The following is a 23,335-nucleotide window of genomic DNA, read 5'->3' as shown; positions in this document are numbered from 1 at the left end:
GCCACCTACTGGTTGTTTCCCCATCCGTGTTTCAACTCAAACTCAAAGGGACCAAACCCACCCTTTTCATCCCACGACTCCCAGAGCTGTTTTTCATTGGTCTGTGGTGCTCCATCTCCCATCACTCACTCCAAGTCCTCCTTGTCAAGATTCCCTCTGTTCTCTCTCATCCCCGTCCTGCCTAACCCCCCTCAGGATGCCTCTTGCACCGTTTCCCCCTCTCCCCACCGGGACCACTGCCGTGGTCTGATGTGGCCGCGCGTTCTCTCTCTGCTGCACGCCATTCTGCTCCCACGGTGTGGTCCAGAGCGCTGTCTCCCCTTTCAGGGACTGCCATACTCACCTCAGCCCCGGATCCCTGATACATGCATTTGAGATGCCACTGCTGGGTTAATTCTCAGAAGCACACCTCAGGTCACGACCCTCCCTTGCTCAAAAAAACTCTGTGAGCCCCACAGACCGTTGAGCCCGCCGATCCACCCACCCTGCAAACGGGCCTCACGCGGTCCCCTCCACGCCAGCCGCCGGAGCTGCCTGCTGCCCTGCGTGCTCCTCCTCCGTGTGCAGTGTCTCTTGGGCCTAGAATGTCCACTGTTTTTTTCTCGCCCTTTCTCTGTTTTTTTCGACTTCCTTTCGCACGTCTGCTGAATGCCCAGAATACACAGAGTATCCGTCTGGTCTTAGTTTTTAGAAATATCTTCACTTTCTATTATTAAAAAACGAATGCAGGAACACTCCATCTGGGATGAGACCTGTGACCACAGCTTGGGTTCAGTCCAGAAAACAGTGTTACCTGACACAGGAAGGTGGAGGATGAGATGGGTGGGAAAACTGTAAAAAAAAAAAAAAAAAGTGCGGGGAGAGGTTATTTTTGGAAGACAGAGAAATCCAAATGATACAGAGTATATAAAATAGAAAAAGGCACCCCTGCTCTTCTTCGGGGAGAGCGGGTACCTCTTTTGTGGCCCTTTTTGCTACATGGCCCCCTCCTAGGACAGGGTCGGAGGTCTCTTCTCATCTCCTAAGACGCCCAGCGTGCAGCCTAGAATATGATGGGCTCACACGTGCTTTTCAAGCCCAAGTCCTAAGTCCGGTCAGCGTGCTCCCTGCTTCAGATCGTTCAGTGGCTTCCCATAGCCCATCAGAAAAAAGCCAAAGTCCTCGTCGTGGCTGAAGCTCTGTGTCCCTCCCCACCCCCATGTCTCCCTCCCCACCAGTGCTGCTCAGTTGCCCCTCCCCCTACATCCTCAGCCCCTTGCCTCACCTAGGTTTTCTCCGGAGCAGGTCCCGCCACCTGCCAAAGAGCATACATAACATCACTGCTGCTCCTTCCTGCTGGAGGATGCGCCCCTTGAGGGCAGGCACTCTCTAGCTATAGCTCTTTGCTCTCTCTCTGGAGCTAGTACAATACCCTGCACGTAAGAGGCACTCCGTCAAGGTGTATGGAGTGAACTGGATGAGGAGACACGGTTGCCCCGTCCAGATCTGTCCTGCATCTGTTACCAAGGGTGGGTCTCACTCCTTTGCCTCCATCACCCTTATTTGAAAGACTTTCTGGATTCCCCAGGCCCTGGGAATAAGACTTAGCTTTTTAGCCTGGCCCTCAAAGCCACCTGCCCTCGGTCTGGGGTCTGGTCACTTCCTGCTCTCCTCTGCCCCCACCCCCAGGACCCTCTGCTTCCCGAGAGTCCCTTTCCTGTGTGCCTGCCATGGCTCTTGACTTCTCTGAGTTTTATCCTTTTAACGTTTTTTCTTTGCTTTAAGATTACGTCAGGGACTGCCTTCTCCGGGAAGCCTCCTCAGATACCATAACCCTTGGTGACCTGTCCATCCATGCTGCCCTGGGACAGTCACCCGGGTTCCCTGCAGTGGGTGCGCAGTGCAGCAGCCAGCACCAGCGTCTTTCTGTGTCTCTGTCCTTTCTCTCCCCTGCGCTGGCTCTCTCTCGATTCTCTATGCCTTGCCACCAAAGGGACTGAGCTAACACTTTTGATGACGGTAGATTATTCTTTTCTAACTTATATTTTTCTAAACTGCACTGGGTCCTTCTTCTTTTGCCTGTCCTCGGGATCACAAACTGACCTGAATAAGGAATGATAAAAATTTTCTGTAGTCTAGATATTTCTACCCCATTGCTAGGCTAGAAAACCTATCTCATATGCAGAATTGAAGAGGAGTTAAAGTCAAGTACAATATAGTGTGGGCGCATGTAGGTAACCATGTGTGGGTAACCGCTGGGGCTCTGACGCCAGACTACCTGGGTTCCAGTCCCAGGTCTGCCCCCCGTATTGGCTGTGTGACCGGGGCCACGTGATCTCCCTCACTGTGCCTCAAGCATTTCCATCCAGGAATGGTGCCCACTTTAGGGGTGTGGGGAGATAAACGGAATAATCTATGGAAAGCTTATTAGAGGACATGGCACATAGTAAAGTCTCAAACGACAGCTGCTATTAACGTTCTATTATGAAACCAGATTATGCTGTTTATGAAACGTGCCTTTTTCCGTGACGTATTGTGACCCTCCTTCTGGGCCAGTGAACATGCGTCCACATGGTCACTTCCTCTGTCGTCTGGCAGTACCAACACCTCTGTCCCGTGTCTCTCACAGCTGACCTTGATTGATCTGATTACCTATGGGTCCCTGGAGGCTGTTAACATCCACGGAGTTCGATGGTCAAGGGCCTTGAGGCCAGTCTTCCTAATTAATTTCCCTGAAAGTCGTCAGGTAAGGATATGATTTAGGATACAAAAGGGCGTGTTGTTTTGAACTTATTTTTTACTGAAGTATAGTTGAATTACAATGTTGTGTTAATTTCTGCTGTACAGCAAAGCGACTCAGTTATACATACATATATATATATACACATACACACATTCTTTTTCATATTCTTTTCCACTGTGGTTTATCCCAGGATATTGAATATAGTTCCCTGTGCTCTACAGTAGGACCTTGTGGTTTATCCATTCTCGATATACCAGTTTGCATCTGCTAAGGGGGGTGTGGTTTTTGTTTTTGCAGAAAATTAGCTGATTGCCCGTAAACGAAATGAAATATTGTCTTCACAGATCCGAAGGGCTTTTCGAAGCATCCGGAACACTCTGCCTGATATCCTGTACGTCTTCCTCTTGTTCATCTTCAGCATGTTGATATTCTCCCTCATGGCCTTGAAGCTTTTCGGGGATAGGTGAGCAGGCTTCTCTGGAAGTTTCTGCCTGAGAATTCTCCCACGTTGAGTTCAGCCCGTTCGTGGCAGAATCGGTCACTAGATGCTATCTTCCTCGTTCAGGCACTCCAGGAGGGTTCTCGAAAGGGGAAATGTGTGTCGGAAACTGCAGCTTCATTTATGTCTGTGGGTTTTTTTTCACTCTTTTTTCCTTTTTAGGGGTCTCAAAACAGTGGAAGGATCGCCCTACTTCACCAACATCCTGGACATAGCATTTGAGCTCTACGTGCTGGTCACCACCGCAAACAGCCCCGATGTCATGTACGTGAGTCCCCAATTCATGTTCACGGACATCTGTTACCGTAACAGAATTCACTTTCTTAAAAGCAGCTGTAAGAAAAAAAAAAGTGATTTTCTGTTTATTCATATTCATTGTAAAATGTTTGTATACTATTTTTTTTCTTTTTTTTTTTTTTTTTTGCCACACGGTGCAGCATGCAGGATCTTAGTTCCCTGACCAGGGATCGAACCCATGCCCCCTGCAGTGGAAGCACAGAGTCTTAACCACTGGACCGCCAGGGAAGTCCCTTGTAAACTTTTTGAAGAGTGCAAAGTGTTGGCACTAACGCTAGCCTACCCACTCTATTGAAAACTAAATTTAGATGAATGTTTTAAAAAATGAAAGCAACAGGAGACATCTCTGGAGATACAACTGAAATATTTGAGCCCACTTTCTATTCTGGAATCTTCTTTGAGTCTTGAGTTGAAACGCCTAAGCCATTTTTGTAAAGGAATCATGGCTTGTTCTCCTAAGCATTGAGGTGGTTTTCTGGCTAAATGAAACAGGAAAGAAAAGTCTCCATGCATGTGGACATTATTTAGGAGAAAAACATTATGGTTTTTTTCCCCCTAATGTCCTGTATATTATGGGCTGGCCTTGTTCATGGAGGTAAGATTATTTACCAGTGCTACCCTGAGCAGGTAGCTCTTGGGGTTCTAGAGTGTAGATAGAATTCTAACTGCAAATGTCAACCCCATCTCCTCCCATACTGCACTGCGGGAGAGGGCGGGCTTTCTGTTGTCTACTTGTGTGTAGGATCATCACGTCAACTTGTTCTGGGTTCCTGCTCATTCTTGGGCCTGGCTCTGGCTAAAAGTGAGCAAGGTGAAGTTCCTGGCCCTCCTTGTGTTTTCTTGGATCTTCCCCTCAAACCTTAGGCTGCCCCCCTCAACATCCCCTCCTGCACAAAATCGAGTTTCCATTAAAGGTGGCGTGAACATGCATCCCGATTTATGCCTTTTGTCCCGGCACCATTATTAATCGTACGCCTTTCATTCTCATTGTCCCAATGTGGACAGAAAATTATCTGCTCCCCAGCAAGGCAGTCTGGTGTCCCTGAAGAGCCTTGAGTATAACTCCAAGCCATAGTTCAGATTATTTTTGTAATTCTGGGCAAGTGGCTCTCCTTCTGGGCTTTGATTTTCTCATTGTGAAGGAAGGGATGGGAGGGATCTCCAGGGTCCTGCCTGCTTTGAAAGTGGGCACCTCTCTAAGGCAATAAGAATTTCAGAAGGCAATCTGGAGCGAGCTCTTAAGTGCTGACGGTAGTTATGGCTTTGAGGCCCCATAGCACAGTTTGGGGGAGAGTTAGAGTGAGAGAATCTTTACCTGTGCCTCGAGCACATGGATTGTCCATGTGGAATGTCACCTGCGGTCAGCCTTCTATGCACTGTGGGCCCAGGGCACGGGAAATCATGAAAGATAATTATTTCCTTCTAGGATGCCTGCCTATGAGTTCAACTGGTGGTATTCTCTGTACTTTATAACCTACATCATCATCAACACCTACATCTTCATGTCCGTCTTTCTGGCCGTGGTCTACAACAATTATAGAAAGCACTTAAAGGTAACATGTGTGATCCGGGGGTCAGGGTGCCTGGCTGGGTGCAGTAGCAGGGAGACTGGCAAATGCGTTTGCTAAATATTTGAACGTGTCCATTTACCTTTTGCTTTGGTGAATCTGAAGGTTCGTTTGGTGCCTTGCTGTCCTCTGCTGGGCCAGGTGGTTCTTTGCCAGTCTGCAATGGGTCTGATGGTGTGTCTCAGCCTCACGTGCAGGAGGAGGTCCTGGCTTTGCTCCTCGCTTTTTTTTTTTTTTAATTTTTACTGGAGTTGATTTACAACTTTGTGTGTGTTACTTTCTGCTGTACAGCAAAATGAATCAGTTATACATATACATATATCCACTCTTTTTTAGATTCTTTTCCTGTATAGGTCATTATAGAGTATTGAGTAGAGTTCCCTGTGCTATACAGTAGGTCCTTATTAGTTATCTTTTTTTTTTTTTTTTTTTTTTGTGGTACGCGGGCCTCTCACTGCTGTGGCCTCTCCCATTGCGGAGCACAGGCTCCGGACGCGCAGGCTCAGCGGCCATGGCTCACAGGCCCAGCCGCTCCACGGCATGTGGGATCTTCCCAGACCGGGGCACGAACCCGTGTCCCCTGCATCGGCAGGCGGACTCCCAACCACTGAGCCACCAGGGAAGCCCAAGTTATCTATTTTATATATAGTAGTGTGTATATGTCAATCCCAATCTCCGAGTTTATCCCTCCCTCCTTCCCCCCAGTAACCTTAAGATTATTTTCTGCATCTGTAACTTTATTTCTGTTTTATAAATAAGTTCATTTGTACCATTTGTTAACATTCCACATGTAAGTGATATCATACAATATTTGTCCTGCTCTTTCTGACTTAATTCACTCAGTAGGAAAATCTCTAGGTCCATCCATGTTGCTGCAAATGGCATTATTTAGTTCTTTTTTATGGCCGAGTAACATTCCATTGTATATATGGACCACATCTTCTTTATCCATTCCTCCTCAGTCTTAATGCATCTAATAGTTCATGGCTCCTGGAAATGTTTTGTATATCACTGGGGTTGGGGATATTCTCCAAGCTCCTTTCCCCACCTGTAACAGAAGCAAAAATACCTTAAAGCCAATAGTTTTTGCCCTGGTGACTCGTGTTTGATTGATGTCTGGAGAATTCCTGGAGATGTTGCATAGGCAGAGGCTTCTGAGTGCTTGGGGCACAGCGTGTTTTATTTCTGGAATCTGCCAGGATACCTGGGTCATCTCACCTGCGGGCCCCACCGTCACCCACCTGAGCACGCCTCTCATTGGCTGTTTTCTAGGATTGTAAAACTAATTGCACAGAGAAACATTTCATCCAAGGGTCATTTTCTTTAAGGGAAGACATAGCCTTTTGAGTTAGATCCTTTTTCTTTGCTTAGGGATATTCCCACCAGGGGGCAAGTAGAAAGTCGGGGAGAACTTAAATGTTCGCAGCTAAGGAGAAGCGGGTGGTGGGCTGAGCCTGAGATTCGGCCAACCTCCCTTTGAAGGTGTCTGGCCTGTCTAGGCTCTGAGAAGTCTGTGCATTGTGGGCACCTCAGCTGCTCCCGACCCCAAGGCCAGGCCTCGCAGGGACCCTCCTCCTCTGACTTCCTCCTTCTGAGCAGAAAGAGGCATCCCCAGAGGGTCTGATGCTCTGGACAGAATTGTGGCTCCCCCTCCCCCAAGAAGTGTGTCTTTTAGTTAACACTTCCCGAAAAGTAATCTTCTGCCACGTGGATCAGTCAGCAAGCGTATCTTAAACGTGTTTTTTGTGCCCAACACCAAAGTTCTGAGGAGTCAAAGGTGATGAAGACACAGCTGTACCATTAAGAATGTAAGGTCTATAAATAACAAATACTGGAGGGTGTGGAGAAAAGGGAACCGTCCTACACTGCTGGTGGGAATGTAAACTGGTGCAGCCACTATGGAAGACAGTATGAAGGTTCCTTAAAAAACTAAAAATAGAGTTACCATACGACCCGACAATCCCTCTCCTGGGCTTATACCCAGAGAAAACTCTAATTCAAAAGGACACATGTACCCCATGATCATAGCAGCACTACTCACAATAGCCAAGACATGGAAGCCACCTAAATGTCCATCAGCAGATGAGTGGGTAAAGACGATGTGGTGCATATGTACAGGGGAATAAAAGAGAATGAAATAATGCCATTTTAGCAACGTGGATGGACTTAGAGAGATGATCATACTAAGTGAAGTAAGTCAGACAGAGAAAGACAAATATCATATGATATCACTTCTATGTGGAATCTAAAATGTGATACAAATGAACTTATTTACAAAACAGAAACAGACTCTCAGACAGAGAAAACAAACTTATGATTACTGAAGGGGAAAGGGGGACAGGGATCAATTAGGAGTTTGGGATTAGCAGATACAAACTACTATATATAAAATAGATAAACGACAAGGTCCTACTGTATGGCACAGAGGACTTTATTAAATATCTTGTAATAAACTATAATGGAAAAGAATATATATATATATATATATGTAGAACTGGATCACTTTGCTGTACACCTGAAACTAGCACAACGTTGTAAGTCAACTCTACTTCGATTTAAAAAAAAGAACTTAAGGTCTAGCCATGTAATCAGCTTAAAGGGAGCAGTAGGGGTGGGCATCGACGTGGCCGATTGTAACATGAGGGGGGTTCTCCTTGTCTGGAAGATTCCCTGTGCACAGTCAAGCCGGATGGCAGCTCCTGGCAAACCCTCGCTGACCCTCCTGCCCTGGCCCTCTTCCTTCTGACCACTTCTAGCCTGGTTTCACTTCCCTGCCTTTCTTCCCCCTCCGCCTCTCTTTCTTTTTTTCTTTTTTTTTTTTTTTTGCGGTACGCGGGCCTCTCACTCTTGTGGCCCCTCCCGCTGCGGAGCACAGGCTCCGGACGCGCAGGCTCAGCGGCCATGGCTCACGGGCCCAGCCGCTCCGCGGCATGTGGGATCTTCCCAGACCGGGGCACGAACCCGTGTCCCCTGCATTGGCAGGCGGACTCTCAACCACTGCGCCACCAGGGAAGCCCCGCCTCTCTTTCTTGATTGACTTAATGGTAGATCTGTCTTCTCCCTCTCCCGCGTCTCCCTCTCTCTCAGCAGCAAACCTGATTTCCTTCCTTTCTGGAATCTCCCTTCCTCCTGGGCGGCGCGGAGCTTGGACCTGTCTGCCTCCTGGTGCTGTTTCTCACCACACAGGTTATCCCTCCTGGGTTCCCTCATTTGCACTTGGTAAGCTGAGCTCTGTTTCTGCAGGTGGGGGTTAGCTACCCATCCCCGGAGCCGGGGAGGGATTTGGTACCTTGCGAATGAGCAGGACCATGGTGACTTCTCTTTGCAGTTCCTCCTGTAGCGTGAATTCCTGAATTGCTCTTACAAGATAGGCTGTTGTAAACCCAGGAGGGGGTGCTTTTAGGAGTTTTTGTCAAGCATGGTGAGGTCTTTCCTGCTCATCCAGAAAAATGCACATGGTCCCCAGGACACACTCAGATGAACTCTTCCATTGCCTTGAAATGTTTAAGGTGGAAAATCAAGACTTTCTTGAATCTTCCCCTTAAAAAAACACACTTCTGTTTTTTCAAGAATGAGATTCGCACACTGGCATACCTGAAGCGTCACAAAATGATAGAGGCTTTCAACATTCTGAAAGTCAAGGTGGGCACAGAGTTTGTGGTGAAGGAGGCCCAGTGGAGGCAGCTGGCCAAGATCGTGGCGCCAGACATCAGCAGTTCCCACCTGGAGCTCCTTTTGAGGATCTCCGACGAGGGACAGAGGGGTTATGTGGGTAAGAAGCCTCGGCCGCTGAAGTTCCTCTTCCCCGTGCATCACAAAGTGGGGTGGGGGGCTCCTAGAAGTGATGGGATGTTTGTTCATTTTCTTAAGTTTGCAACTGAGCATGTATATTGGCATTCCCCGCTGGCAGTGTCACAGTGGAATTAGGTTCCTGACGCTGTGTTCTGACAGGGGTGTCGTGGTGTGTGCTGTCAGCATGTGATGAGCCTTCCAGAAGCCCTTCACCTTGTAACACGGTCGTTCCCCTCCCAGGATTCTGCTTTAGGGGGCTCATCTAAAATATGGAAAAGGGCTGTATAAATAAACGTCTAAGTTGCGTTTAGCGTTTGAAAAGTTGAAAGTCACCTAAATATTCATGTATTAGTGGTTGATGGTTATTATCAATAATGTTTAATATTGGTAGCATGCTTACCACACATGAGGCACTGTCATGATTGTTGTGTGTATGTGATCTTCCCCAGACTCACCGAGGTGGAGGTCTTGTTATCCTCTTTTGTCAGTATGGAAACTGAGACTCAAAGAGATTTGGTCGGTTGCCCAGAGGCACACAGCTGCAGCGTGGTACAGGCCATCTGACTCCAAGGCCCCTGCTTTTTATCATTACTCTAAGCTGCCCCAAATTCTGAGGGTCACTTAATGGGAAATTTTGGTGACATTAAAAATGACTGTGAAGATGAGGTAACAGTGGGGAAAGATGTGAGATGACTAAAATACACCCCACACTGTAGGGCACACACATTTCTCTAGTTTCAAGAAAAGTCTAGATGGAAACACACCCAAATGGAGTGGGAGGTCTGATAGAATGTAAATTTACGTGAGACAAGGACACTCAAACTAGTCCAGCAGAGCCATGGGCTTTTTAGGACTCGGTGCCTGTGTGAGAAGAAGGAAATGACAGTGATTCTCTGGAACTTACATGAGTGTCCAGGGAAAAGAGAACTGTGTGGCAAGACACTGTTAAATGGGTGATGCCAACATCTTCCAATGAGGGTTTTGGATCCAAGATGGAAGGTCAGCAGGGTTTGACAAGCGCCTTCCATTGAGCCCTGGGCACGTCCCTTCAGCCACCCAGCTCAGTGGCTCAGGAGCCAGGCTTCTCAGACCCTGAAGAGATGGCTTTGGTGCCCCCGTTAGGGATTGGCGGTGATGCACTGTGCGATCCTCATGTCAGGGTTAGGGTTCTGCTAACGGTGGGGGAAGGGTGGCTGGGCAACCCTTGAGCACCGTGCTTCCCAAGCTCTTTGGGAAGTGCAGTGAAGCTTTTAAATTTCTAGCCTGTCATGCAGCTGTATACTTCGGTAAAATACAACAAAAATGAATAACTACAAAAATGAAATAAAAAAACATGTAAAACGCAAGTCCCAATGTTTCATTATTAGAATCAACAGACGTGAAATGATCCTGGCAATTGTTCTATAAGTTTCTAAATTTTCAGAGCTGATCTCATGGGGGTGAGTGGGGGAACATGAGGACAGTACCAGCCGTGGCCCAGGGACCATGCTCCTCCTCCAGGGAGGAGCGCTGCTCTAGGACTTGGAGGAGAGGTCGGGACCTGGGCCCCCGTGGATCTCCCACTCCAAGGACTGGGGTGGGACGGTGGCCCATGTCAGTCCAGGATTCCTAGACCTCAGCCCCTCTGTTTTTGAGAATTCTCTTTTGATCATTGAATACCTCTGCTGTTTCTAGAGAAGTGAGACTCTGAAGATGTTGATGAAGCTTTAGGGCTTTATAAACTGTCTCTGCGATTCCTCCTGTAGCATGAATTCCTGGGCTGCTTTTACAAGATGAGCTGTTGCAAACCCAGGAGCAGGAGCCTTTAGGAGTCTTTGTCGGGCTTGATGAGGCCTTCGCCCTTGGGTATCTCCTGCTCATCCAGAAAAGATACACATGGTCCCCAGGACACACTCAGATGAACAGTGTTTCTTTGTTTATAAGGTCAGTCTAACTATTGACACTTGGGTGTCATGAAGAACAAACATATCAACACATGGGGACATAGCATCTTAATTTATTTGGAAACTTCTTTGGTAATTTCCTTATGTCTTTAGGTAAATGCAAGTTATTGACTATTTATCTCAATATGCATTAGGCCAATGCCCCAAACTCAATTAGTAATTTTAGAAAATATGTTTAAGAAACCATGGGTAGTTGATTCCCTGTTGACACCAAGGATTTGTCAGAGAAGCGTGAAACTCTGGACACTGTATCCATATAGTTTAAGCGAGTTACCCTGTAGGACCTTGTGGTTTACAATGTCATGTGATTTACACAAGCCAGTTGATAAAGATTCGAGTTTTTAAATCACAGCAGAGTTTGAATCATGCCGCTTGGTTCTGGCCTATGTTTAGGTTTAAAAGACACCTAAATGTTAGCTGAGATCATGATACCAATTGACCCATAAGATAAGGGGGAGGAATGTTAGAAGTTCCAACCATTTTAGCCTCTTTAGAAAACAAAGTTTGCATGAACTAAAACTCCATATTTGCACTTTGTATTTACATTGGATAAAATCAGGAAAAAGATGCGAAGCCACATTTTAAACCCTAAATCACAAAACAATTTATTGGTTTTCCTTTCCTGGCAGCATTAAATGCATTTGAATTCAAATTTTAAATTATATTAATTTGGTTTATAAAGTAATTTTAGAACATTTTAATTTTTGGTCAAAAGTCCTTAGATTTTAAGTGTGTAACCAGATGTTTAAAATGTGTCCTTTTTACCAAAAAAAAAAAAAAAAAAAAAAAAAAAGAAAGCTTGTTTTTTCCCCCTAATGGCCTTTTTACCACTACTAATTGCTGGTCTATTGTTAATTTGCATATCTTAAAAAATTTTTTTTAATTAGGTAGAGACACTAAGAACATTAAATGAAGTTAGAATTCCCTGGTTCCCATCTGATTTTCTTAAGAAATTAGAATATAGAAATACTGTTTAAATGGATATTTTGTTGTTTTACATATTTTATACTTGTGGGAGCCAGACTTTATAAACTAATTTGTTAGTTCAAGTTTTTATCTGGAAGGCACCTGTGTCAAGGAGAAAATCATTTTAAGACCTAGTTTCTTTAGCATTTTAATACGTTTGTGCAAGCCGAGAGTTTGTCAGAGAATTTGTTAAAAGAAAAAAGGTGATCATTAAGCTTGAAATTCCTTTTTTCCTCCACCCTAGTGAGTCTTTTTGTTTGTTATGTTTGTTTGGTTTATCTATTTTTTTTTTTTTAGGGGATAGCACATTTAAAGCATAAAGAATTTTTCCTTGATTTCTTAACTCTGGGAGGACCTTTAAGTCTCCATTCAGAATTTAAGGAATGCATAGAGTTCACTTTAAAACAATTCATTTAACAATTCATTGAGAAATCGTTGCTTGTATCAGTTTGCTTGGGCTGCCATAACAAAGTCTCACACACTGGGGGGCTCAGACAACAGAAATCTATTTTCTCACAATTCTGGAGGCAGGAAGTGCAGGATCAAAGTGTCGTCTGGCATGCCTGTGTCCTTGGCTCCTAAATGATTGTCTTCTGTCTTCACACCATCTTCCTTCCTTGAGTGTCTGTGTGCAAATCTCCTCTTCTTATGAGGGCACCAGTCATACTGGATTAGGGCTCACCTAATGACCTCATTTTAGTCTAATTACCTCTTCAGAGGCTCCATCTCCAAAACACAGGCACACTTAGAGGTGCTGGGAGTTAAGCCTTCAACATATGAAATTTCAGGGAACACAGGCCAGCCCATAACTCCTGTTTTAGGGGTTCTGTCCTTAGACTGTTACCTTCTCTAGAGCTTTCTTCTGTGGTTTACTGTCCCCCACACCCCAATACTACTCATCTTCGAAAGTCATATTTATATTATTAGTTTATCAAAATCTCAGACTTGAACATTTACGCTGAATGCACAGAACTGCCATGGTTCTGGTTCAGCTGTTGCCCTTTCCCCTTCACACGATGCAACTCCACCTGGTCTGAGGTTGCAAAGCCACAGCAGGACGACAGTGACAAACCTCACCTGTGCAGTACTCTTACTTTCTAATTCCCTGGGGACATTCAGCCAAAGTACCTCTTGACCTTCTGAGCAGGTGAGAGGGGGCGAAGGAGGTCAGCAGATGCCCTTGAGACACACCCGTGACCTTGGCTGCCATTGGCTGGCTCGTGACTGGAGTCCACAGGTCTGGGTCCCCCGCCCTGAGCCCTGCTCAGTTTTGCCGCCTGGGTCGTGATCCTATTTGTAAATTAAATGAGCCCAGGCCTCATCTAGTTTGAAAAAAGGAATCCATCCGAGTCACAGATTTTATTAGAGCTCCATGGATGTGGCAAGAAGGCGCCCGTGAACTCATGGCTTAGCAGACTTCCCCAGTATTTTATCTTTTACAAAACAGCGATGTCAATTTAAATACCGTTACCAGGGCAAACACATCTCTAGGGAAGGCAGCCAATCAGATTTGTTGGCTTTTAGGGATCGCAGGTTATCTTTTATAGGAGATAGCGGTCATTTCTGATGTCTGGGTGTCCAAAGACTCCTTTGTTTAACCAACACTTTCAAAGACAGTTTTAATAACAGAAAGCCAAACAGAATTTCATGCTTCACGACGGTCCCCCCTCAGTACAGGCTGGGAGATCGCTAGCTCTGTGAACATGCTCACTTTCCCCCTTGATCGGCAGTTATGGGCAGGTGTGGTTTCCAAGGCTAAGCACTGAGATTCTATTAGTGCCAAAAGTGTTAGACTTAAATCTAGTGTTAAACTGAGAAACATGAAACTTACAGATGTGGAAAGAAAAGGGCTGCATAGAATTATTAACAACGAATATGGAGAATAATATGTCTACAACAAGGCTTGGTACACAATGGTCCACAGGCTAAATATGGCCACTGCCTGTTTTTCTAAAGTTTTACTGGAACACAGCCATGCTTATTCATTTGTGTATTGTTTATGGCTGCTTTCATGCTATAATGGCAGAACTGAATAGTTGAAATGGAGACCATATTGTCCACAAAACCTAACTCTCTGGCCCTTTACATTAAAAGTTTGCTGAGCCCTGATCTCCAACATAAAGTACCAGATGGGTACAAATTCCTTCTTGACACAAAATTACCATGCTTTTGATTCTCTTTGTCCTTTCTTGTTCTGTAGAATCTTCTGGATTAAAAGATGTGAGCCCTGTGACACTGATGGATTCTCCGTTGGTTGAGGTTACTTGATGGCTGGTGTTTTGGCTGGATTCTTGTCAGTAGGTCCCCCCAAACCCTATTTGTGGTTGTCACGTCAGTGTCTCCCTACCTTCTGATGGTGGAGCTCACGTAGCCCAGGTCCTGGATCCAAGTCATCACATCATCTAATTCTCTAAGTCTGCCCTTCCCCCTCAGCGGGTGCTACACGTCTTGGCTATTAAGACATGTCTGTGCATTTTGCTTCTAACTCTAAAGACCCAGGAACTAAGATATCCTAAGACATATAAGAGTGTTTTTCATCCAACTTGATGGACTCATGTTCTTTCATGTTCTTAGGACCATCTGACTCTTCAGGAAAATAGCAACGTGAATGTTTAATATCACTCAGGGTTTTGTCTGATTCAGGCTCCTCACCCAGATGAGGGCACACTTCTGACAAGGCTGAGGCTTTCTCTTTGCCTGGGTGTCTGTTGATGGCAGTTCCCCATGATCTTTCTTGCATAAACCACTATGGTGGCACCTGTAGAACCATGATTTGTTGTTTACTTCTGAAAACTTGAAATGGAGACCTACTCATTTCCAGGACTCTAAATGAGAAGCATTCTAGGATTTAAAAATTCCACCCTGGGACTTCCCTGGTGGCGCAGTGGTTAAGAATCTGCCTGCCAATGCAGGGGACATGGGTTCGATCCCTGGTCCGGGAAGATCCCACATGCCGTGGAGCAATTAAGCCCGTGCACCGCAACTACTGAGCCTGTGCTCTAGAGCCTGCGAGCCATAACTACTGAAGCCCGTGTGCCAAGAGCCTGTGCTCCGTGACAAGAGAAGCCACCACAATAAGCCCGCGCACCACAACGAAGCATAGCCCCCACTATCTGTAACTAGAGAAAGCCCGCGCAGCAACGAAGACCCAAGGCAGTCAAAAATAAATAAATAAATTAATTAATTGATTAATTAAAAAAACAACAATTCTGCCTTCAAAAAAAAAAATGCCCCAAAAAACTCCACCCCAGTCTTTAACAGCTGTCTCAGCTATACCTGATCTGTACCTGCAATTTATTACACAAATTTCTTTAAAGTTTGCAAAGCATTCAACTTGGTTTTCAAAGGAGCAGCAACACTCTATGTACAATCTGATTTCATCCATTGATGTGATTGATATTTCTTTAAGTTGTATGTAACAGGAGGTTCACGCATAAACAGCTTTGAGAACCAGCCCAGTGGACTCGTGGTCAGCATCCTGATGAGGGAGAGGCGCATGGGGTGATGGAAAATAGCCTGCTGGCTCCAGGCGTTCAGCAGGTCAAGAGCATCACCTCCGCAGTTGGGTGGGTCCAGGCTGGTCAAGAAAGTGCCCACTGTACTTTGGCCTGGGGTGATGGGCCAACTTGTTATGGAGGCTGTTGTTTTGAGTGAGTCCCTGAGGAGGGGCAGAGAGGGAGGGTAGGCAGAGAAGAACATAGGGGTTCAAGGGGAAGGGTATAGATTATGCCTACCTTGGAGGCTTCGTGAGAAGGAAGGGGAGGTTGGGTTGAGCCTGGAAAGGTAGGTCAGGCAGACATTGAAAGCAGTGATGGCTGTGAGGTGGAAGGCAGGGAGTGAGGCAGTGGTGTCTGTGAACTAGCAAAGTCCCATGCTTGGGTTGGCTGCCTTGGGCTGGTTCAGGGTCTGAATGAGGACAAGCAGAAGGCTGTGCCACTCACTGGCCCCTTGGCCTTGGGCCTTCATCCTTTGAGGCTTCATATCTTCACCTGTGAAACGCAGATCCGAGAGTCTGTGCTGGCTTTGTTTCACCCGTTGAACCTTAGTGTCCCAGCAGCCATGTATTTGGGGGTCCTTTTTTCATTGCAGACAAAATGAACTTTCTACGCTTGGCTGACCTCCTCAACATCCAGGTGGTCACCATCAACATCAAGAGACACCCGCTGGAAGCCTGGGTGCCTCGGGTATACCAGTCGTCCCCAAGCCTCTTGGTTCAGAAGATGGTTCGTCACAGGCAAGTGAGACGGGGCCGGTTTTCTCCCATATTGCTTTGAAAATAGAGGAATCTGTTAATGCTGCCTGGACTGAACGTGTTTCATCACTGAAGCTATACATCATTCCCCTGCTCACTGCTTCTGGTTTCTTGGGAAGGCATGGAAACGGTTCTGCTATGTTTAACCTTAGCCAGAGGACAGGTTTCTAGATTATGCTTCCTTCTTCGGTTTTTTTTTTTTTTTTTAATACTCAAGGGCCACAGACTGGCTGTGCTTTCTGAGCCAGGGAAGCTGACCACTCTCTGATTTCAGGAAGTTCCTGCCCCATCAGAGTCATTAGGAAGTTGATGTCAAGTATGGCATTTTGTAAAGTATCTGGTAAGTGACATGAGTTAGAGCTACTGGAATGACCGTTAAGAATGCCAATTAATTCTTTTATTCCCAAGTAGATGGACTCCGGAAGAGTCCTTTATCCCGGCTGGAGAGTTTATTTTTACTATGTGTGGCCTGGAACACCCCTATCAGCAGAGGCTCCCCTCTTGCCTTCTTTGAATTTAATGTTTCATAAAAGTGAATGGTTCACTTGGGAGACTGGGATTAACATGTATACACTGATGTGTATAAAATGGATGACTAATAAGAACCTGCTGAATAAAAAATAAAATAAAATTAAATTAAAAAAAAAACCTGAATGGTACAGAAGTCCTTGAAAGTAGCCCAGCCTATGATGTAGGTAAATATCCCTTTTAGCTCCCATATTTTATATTTACGAAGGCCCTTTATGTAGAGGCTCCTTTCCATTCATCTCCATATTGAACTACTGTTGTGTTTCACACAGTGGATGTTTGTGTATCCACATGTGGCATCCAGGGGTGGGACTTAGAGTCTGCAGCTTCCCCAGGACAATAGGGTAGGAGCCCCCGCTCCCCCGCTTCCCATGGCCATGCCCAGGGTTCACCCAGGATTCTCTGGAGCACAGAGCACAGATGCCTGTGAGGGGCAGCCTGCTCTGTAATTGAAAAGTTGAGTCAGAGCCCAACTGTCATATTTTTCCCCCCTTTTCACCCCAGACTTGGTGAGAAAGTGGGGCACGTCAGTCCCCTGGAAGACTTGTGTGCAATAGGAGTAAAGAGTTTTTCAGAAGCTCTCTGAGTTAAGATGTTAATTTTCCAGGGTCAAGTAGTCAAGGTGGAATGGTCCTGGGCTAAGCCCTAAACCTTCTCCTTGCCCCCTGATTCTTCCCAGCCTTTCATCTGATCCAGGTACTGTGCCCAAAAGGTGAACCTGGGAAAACCAGGCCTCTGTTCTTCCCCCTCACTCTGTCTTCATTTTCTCCTTGGTGGGAAAGGCTATACCAGTGTACCAGTGTCAGTGAGAGGCAGGTGAATTTCAAAGCCCTGACCATGGTGGAACCTTTCCTTCCATGATGAGTGAGTATGTGTGTGTGTGTGTTGGCGGGATGGGGGGTGGTGAGTATCTCACATTCATCACACTGACAGGAAACACAGTAGTTCTTGTAGGGCTCTGAACCTGCTTTTTTTTTTTTTTTTTTTACTGAAATGTATGATAACAGAATCTTTTGTTTTTCCCCTCCTGGCAGGATTTTTGTCTGGGTTTATGATGTCATCATTCTAATAAATGCCATATTCATTGCTTTGGATGAGAAAAACCCCTTAATTTCCTATGCAGAATGGCTTTTCCTTTCTCTCTATATCATTGAAATTCTCCTGAAATTGTACACGTACGAACCCAGAGCCTATTTTGGAAGGAAGCAGTTCTGGAACTGGTGAGTCTGTGTGTTTTGGGGAGGGGGCCCTGGGTGAAGAGAGGGGTTTTCTGTCACACTTGGGGGAATAAAGTTGTGGAGTGTTTCAAGCTCCATCTGCCTAGTTTTGAGGCTTCTTTTTTTAATATATAAATTTATTTATTTATTTATTTATTTTTGGCTGTGTTGGGTCTTCATTGCTGCGTGCGGGCTTTCTCTAGCTGTGGCAAGTGGGACTACTCTTTGTTGCAGTGCATGGGCTTCTCATTGCAGTGGCTTCCCTTGTTGTGGAGCACGGGCTCTAGACACGCAGACTTCAGTAGTTGTGGCACGTGGGCTCAGTAGTTGTGGCTTGTGAGCTCCAGAGCGCAGGCTCAGTAGTTGTGGTGCACAGACTCAGTTGCTCCACGGCATGTGGGATCTTCCCGGACCAGGGCTCGAACCCGTGCCCCCTGCTTTGGCAGGCTGATTCTTAACCACTGCACCACCAGGGAAGCCCGAGTCTTCTTATAATGAAGTCTTGAGGGCAGGGGAACATCTGGTTGTCAAAGCTGTTATTTAGGATGTCAGTTTGAATGACTGGCTAAAATTAGAGTCACAGATCATGGCATGTTGGATTTGGAAAGGATCTTAGAATGTCGCACCCAGTGAGACAATTCCTTCCATGGTTGCCTGACCCACTTCCTACTCTTGTTATCGGAAAACTTGGCCTGCGTGGCTGGACGATGAGGACGCTTAGTAAGCTCTTTCCCAGGCTGGATGTTTCTCCTGTGACCTTCTCTGCTGCAGGCTCTGTACCTCCCGGTCTTAAACCATCACCCACATGCTGCAAACCGTCTTGAGTACCACTGCATGTCAGCCATCACGGGCAGCGCACAGCTCAGCAGGGTTGGATCTCTGTGGTCACCGCTCCCAGTGCCAAGAAACTCACTCAGGTGTGCGTGTGGCCAGGTGGCCAGTGTGGTCCAAGGCAGTGGCACTGTTGTGAGAAAGAAAAGTCACGGCATGATGAATCCCCCTTTAATTAAAAAGTTGCAGGGAATTCCCCGGCAGTTCAGCAGTTAGGACTCTGTGCTTTCACTGTCAAGTGTGTGGGTTCAATCCCTGGTAGGGGAACTAAGATCCCCCAAGCCGCATGGCATGGCCAGATAAATAAAAACTAATAATAATAATAAAATAAATAAATAAAGTTGCGATGCATTTAGTAAGATGAATACCGAGAAAGATTACACTATGTGTTCTGAAAATGTGTCAAAGTATTCTTGCAAGTATATAGTTATGTTGGAAGACAGAGTGATATGAATTAGCTGATTCCTACAAATTTCCTTGGATGGTTCATTGGAGCAGCCAGTAAGTGATCAAACACAGTGTTTCTTGCTTTGTACCTGCTGTCCTAAAAATTATGGAAATCAACCTGATGGCTGGATCATTGCTTTGCCTAAGAGATTGGATTCAGAGTTTTCTCAGGATTCACGGTATCCTGAGCTTGACAGGCCTTTCCCTTGATTCCTCACTGACGTTGCTTCTCCACCGAATTTTAGGTTTGATACGCTGATCATCGTCGCAGCCCTGGTGGCCACCGTGACCAACACCACCATTCAGTCAGGTCAGTGTCACCGGCTCTCAGCTTCCCCGCCTCCCGGGAGCATGTGTTCAATCAGTAAACTTTGTAGAGCATCCATGGTGTACCATTAGGGTGTTTGGGACGAGGCAGTGGGGACACAGGAGAATTAGTAAAACTATTCCACTTTCTGGAGAGGGATGGTAGCTTTGTTTGTGTCTGGCTGTTTGGTAGAGATTTCATTTGTAGGTATCACAACACCAAGCACTCACCGGGTCATCTCTCCAAACTGCCCTTGGTCTCAGGGCTCATCCTTGACCCTCTGCCCATGTTGGCCCCCAACCCAGGGTCCAGCTGTAGCAGGAACTCTTCATCAGCCTCTGCCCACCACCCTCTCCTTTCTCCCCTCCTCTGGCTCCTCTACATGTGCCTCCACTGCCTGGCACACTCCTTCCTGTAGATGGCAGAGGGATTATTAGAGATAGAGCAGCTTCTTAACATGACTATGAAATGAATGCTGGGGGGAGGAACAGCTTGCTGAAATGTGTTCTGTAGAACGGGATCCACAGTCAGTTCTTGATTATGGTCTGAAGTCTGTTCCTACACTCATGCTTCTTAGTTTTAGGGCCAGAGGGGATGCTCAGCTTGGTGCTGATTTGCTGGGGGAGTTACTGATTGAAGGCAGTCCTCACTTCCTCACTGCTCAGAGCCATCACCCTGTTCTTGAAGTGAAGTGCATAGTTCCCCAGGACCCACAGAGTCTCAGACCTCACTGCATAAAAGGGACAAGCCAGAGGCGCTCCGAAACCGGAATGTTAGATGGTTGTGTTCTTTTTCCAGCGAGAAAATACAACAGTCAGCAGATACTGGATATTGTCTTGATTTTGAGAATACTCCGGCTCTTACGGATCATTGTCAGCATTCAGAGGTAAAGAAGATGGGAATAAAGACACAGACCTACTAGAGAATGGATTTGAGGATATGGGGAGGGGGAAGGGGAAGCTGGGACGAAGTGAGAGGTTGGCATCGACTTATATACACTACCAAAGGTAAAATAGATAGCTAGTGGGAAGCAGCCGCATAGCACAGGGAGATCAGCTCGGTGCTTTGTGACCACCTAGTGGGGTGGGATAGGGAGGGTGGGAGGGAGGGAGACGCAAGAGGGAAGAGATATGGGGACATATGTATATGTATAACTGATTCACTTTGTTATACAGCAGAAACTAACACACCATTGTAAAGCAATCCTACTCCAATAAAGATGTAAAAAAAAAAAAAAAAAAGATGAAGCCATGGGAAACAGCTGCACCCGGGCAGTTCCCCATATTGGGGCTTGACAGAAACCACCCTGCCTGGGAACTATAAACACGCCCAGCTGTGAACCCAGGATATAACTTGTATAGAGGACCTGGGTTCTCTGGGGGCGGTGGGGAGGGGCAGGGAGCCCGAGAAGGTGGTGAAGAGCCCCCACGTGCAGCTCTCTGAGGGCAGGGATCCTGTCCGTCTCTTTCAGCCCTGTGATGTGGTCCCTCAGCTGTGCCTGCAGCCTGGTGACTGGACAGTGGTCATGATGGCAGCTAATGCTAATGGAGTGTGCTAGCCATTGTCTTGTGAAATCCCTCCGACAACCCTTGATGTAGGGGCTTTAATGATCTTTAGTTCCTGGGTGATGACAATGAAGCTCAGAGAGGTTAAGTAGTTCCCCCAGGGGTGCACAGCTAGAAAGAGGCAGAACTAGGATGCAAACCTAGGAGTCTGATCCCTAAACCTGGAAACACCCACCCTGCTTTGGATAGGCCAGCTTCCTTTCAAGGAGTGTGTGGGGTGCCTCCATCTGAGGACTGGCATGCTCCCCCACAAAATAAGTAGGGGAGCAGGCCGGGTCAGCTAAGTCTCCAGGTCAGCCTTAAACAGGCTGAATTTTTTTTTTTTTTTTGGCGCTATGCAGGCCTCTCACTGTTGTGGCCTCTCCCGTTGCGGAGCACAGGCTCCAGACGTGCAGGCTCAGTGGCCATGGCTCACGGGCCCAGCCGCTCCGCGGCATGTGGGATCTTCCCGGACCGGAGCACGAACCCGCGTCCCCTGCATCGGCAGGCGGACTCTCAACCACTGCACCACCAGGGAAGCCCCCAGGCTGAATTTCTGATGAGGAAAAAGGTTGGGGGAAGCAAGCAGATGAGGGTGGATGGTTTTTCAGCCTCAATACCCACCTGTGTCCTACTAGTGAAACTCTCTGTGATTACCTTTCTTAGGTTTTTACAAACGGTCTTGCTTTGTTTTGCTTTGGGGGAAACTCAAGTTAACTCCCCACTCAGTTCAGTAGATGGACTGCTGCTGACCAAATTGTAAAGGTGGATTCCTGACAGCATTTACAGCACAGATCCAAGACTGGGAGGAGGGGCATTAAACCAAACAGGCTAGTGTGGTGTCAGTTTTACTTATATCTTCCCTTTGCCTTGTGTCCGAAACTTTGTTTCATCCCAGATTCCGGGTGATCGTGACCACCTTAATTAACATCGGCCCCACCATGCTGGCGTTTGGAGGCCTGGTCTTGGTGAGCGTTCTATTCCTTTTCTACGTGAAGCAAGCGTTAAGATGTTCATTCTTAGCAGGTCTCTGTGAGCCTTATTTTAAGTGAGGGAAAGAAAGAGAGATGAAGTCAATGAGATTCAAGGGGTTTCTAGGAGCTATTTTTAGAAATATCCAGTGTGTAGAAACATGGGGCATATAGCCATCCAGGTACACTGGCTGCTGTAATAAACCCAACCTCAGTGGGTTCATCTCGTCAAATTTTGTTTCTCACCCACAGTCCAGGGGGGTATTCCTAGCCAGCAGGTGGGTCTCAGGGGTATAGCCTCCTTCCAGAGCATGGCTCTGCCCCCCCGGCCTCAGATCCTTCTTTGTTCTGCTCAGAAGAAAGCCCACCTGCTCCTCCAGAAGCCCAGTGGTAAAAACGTGGCCACACAAGGCTGTGAGGGGACTGGGCCCCCCACCCAGGAGTGATTCCATGCTATGGATGAGGAAGCTTGAATATCGGTGGACACCCTGCTACAGGGTACTTACTTTCTGTTCTGTTAAAGTGGTAAAACAAAACAAAACAGAACAATTCAATTAGTACAGAAGAATGAAAGGTGGACTGCAGGTCACGCATTCTCATCCACCACATGCCTCTTTCCCAGAGGCAGCCATTATTAAGAGTTTCTCATTACGCTTCCTAAACATTTCCATCCATACAACAGGCATGTCATTTCCATATGTGTATGTATCCAGTTTATTGCTGTGTCAAATGGGATCATCTGTACCAAATATTGCACAACTTTTTTCTATCCAATGTCTTTGTCACATGTCCTGGAGGACACATGCACCCATGTGAGTTCTGCTCTGATGAAAAGTGTCCCACTGAGGGAAGACTCCAGAACATGGCTGATCAGCCCCTCCACCGTCTGACCACTAGAGATTTCACTTCTTTGCCATCACAGATGATGGGGTGAAGCCCATCTTGTGTGTGTCTTTGCTTTCGTGAGTGTTTCTGTAGGGTACATTCCTAGCAGTGGAAGTGCTAGGTCACAAGGTAAATGTGTCCACAGTTTGGATCAGGGGTGGCGAATTGCCTTTCAAAAGATGTGCTCCCTGTGTATTCCAAATGCCAGTGTATGCGGCATCTGTTTCTCTGCACCCCTCACAGCTGGGTTTATTAAACATTTCCATACTCTGCAATCTGATGGGTGAGAAAATGGCACTGTGTCCCTTTGACGTGCATTTCTTTTTTTTTTTTTTTTTTTGTGGTACGCGGGCCTCTCACTGTTGTGGCCTCTCCCGTTGCGGAGCACAGGCTCCAGATGCGCAGGCTCAGCGGCCATGGCTTACGGGCCCAGCCGCTCCGCGGCACGCGGGATCTTCCCGGACCGGGGCACGAACCTGCGTCCCCTGCATCGGCAGGCGGACTCTCAACCACTGCGCCACCAGGGAAGCCCCTGACGTGCATTTCTTTAGTTATTCCAGAGGCTG

General features: G+C 46.7%; 1 protein-coding gene across 2 annotated transcripts in view; it reads left to right on the top strand.

Annotated features, from left to right (window-relative positions):
- Positions 1-23,335, top strand: part of LOC308627956 (two pore channel protein 2-like) — a 41,999-nt gene that overhangs the window by 13,246 nt on the left and 5,418 nt on the right. For both annotated transcript variants that reach the window (XM_081254458.1, XM_081254457.1), the window contains 10 exons: positions 2,609-2,725; positions 3,067-3,185; positions 3,384-3,485; positions 4,945-5,071; positions 8,657-8,858; positions 15,877-16,021; positions 17,602-17,787; positions 19,308-19,372; positions 20,168-20,255; positions 21,812-21,881. In XM_081254458.1, coding sequence (XP_081110584.1) covers positions 2,609-2,725; positions 3,067-3,185; positions 3,384-3,485; positions 4,945-5,071; positions 8,657-8,858; positions 15,877-16,021; positions 17,602-17,787; positions 19,308-19,372; positions 20,168-20,255; positions 21,812-21,881 — 1,221 coding nt within the window. The remainder of the gene's footprint in view (positions 1-2,608; positions 2,726-3,066; positions 3,186-3,383; positions 3,486-4,944; positions 5,072-8,656; positions 8,859-15,876; positions 16,022-17,601; positions 17,788-19,307; positions 19,373-20,167; positions 20,256-21,811; positions 21,882-23,335) is intronic.

The sequence above is a fragment of the Mesoplodon bidens genome (assembly GCF_964165515.1).
Source record: "Mesoplodon bidens genome assembly, chromosome: 14".
In the NCBI taxonomy this organism is placed as follows: Eukaryota; Metazoa; Chordata; class Mammalia; order Artiodactyla; family Ziphiidae; genus Mesoplodon; species Mesoplodon bidens.
Note: the sequence above shows the minus strand (reverse complement) of the source record. Positions and strands in the feature narration are given on the sequence as shown.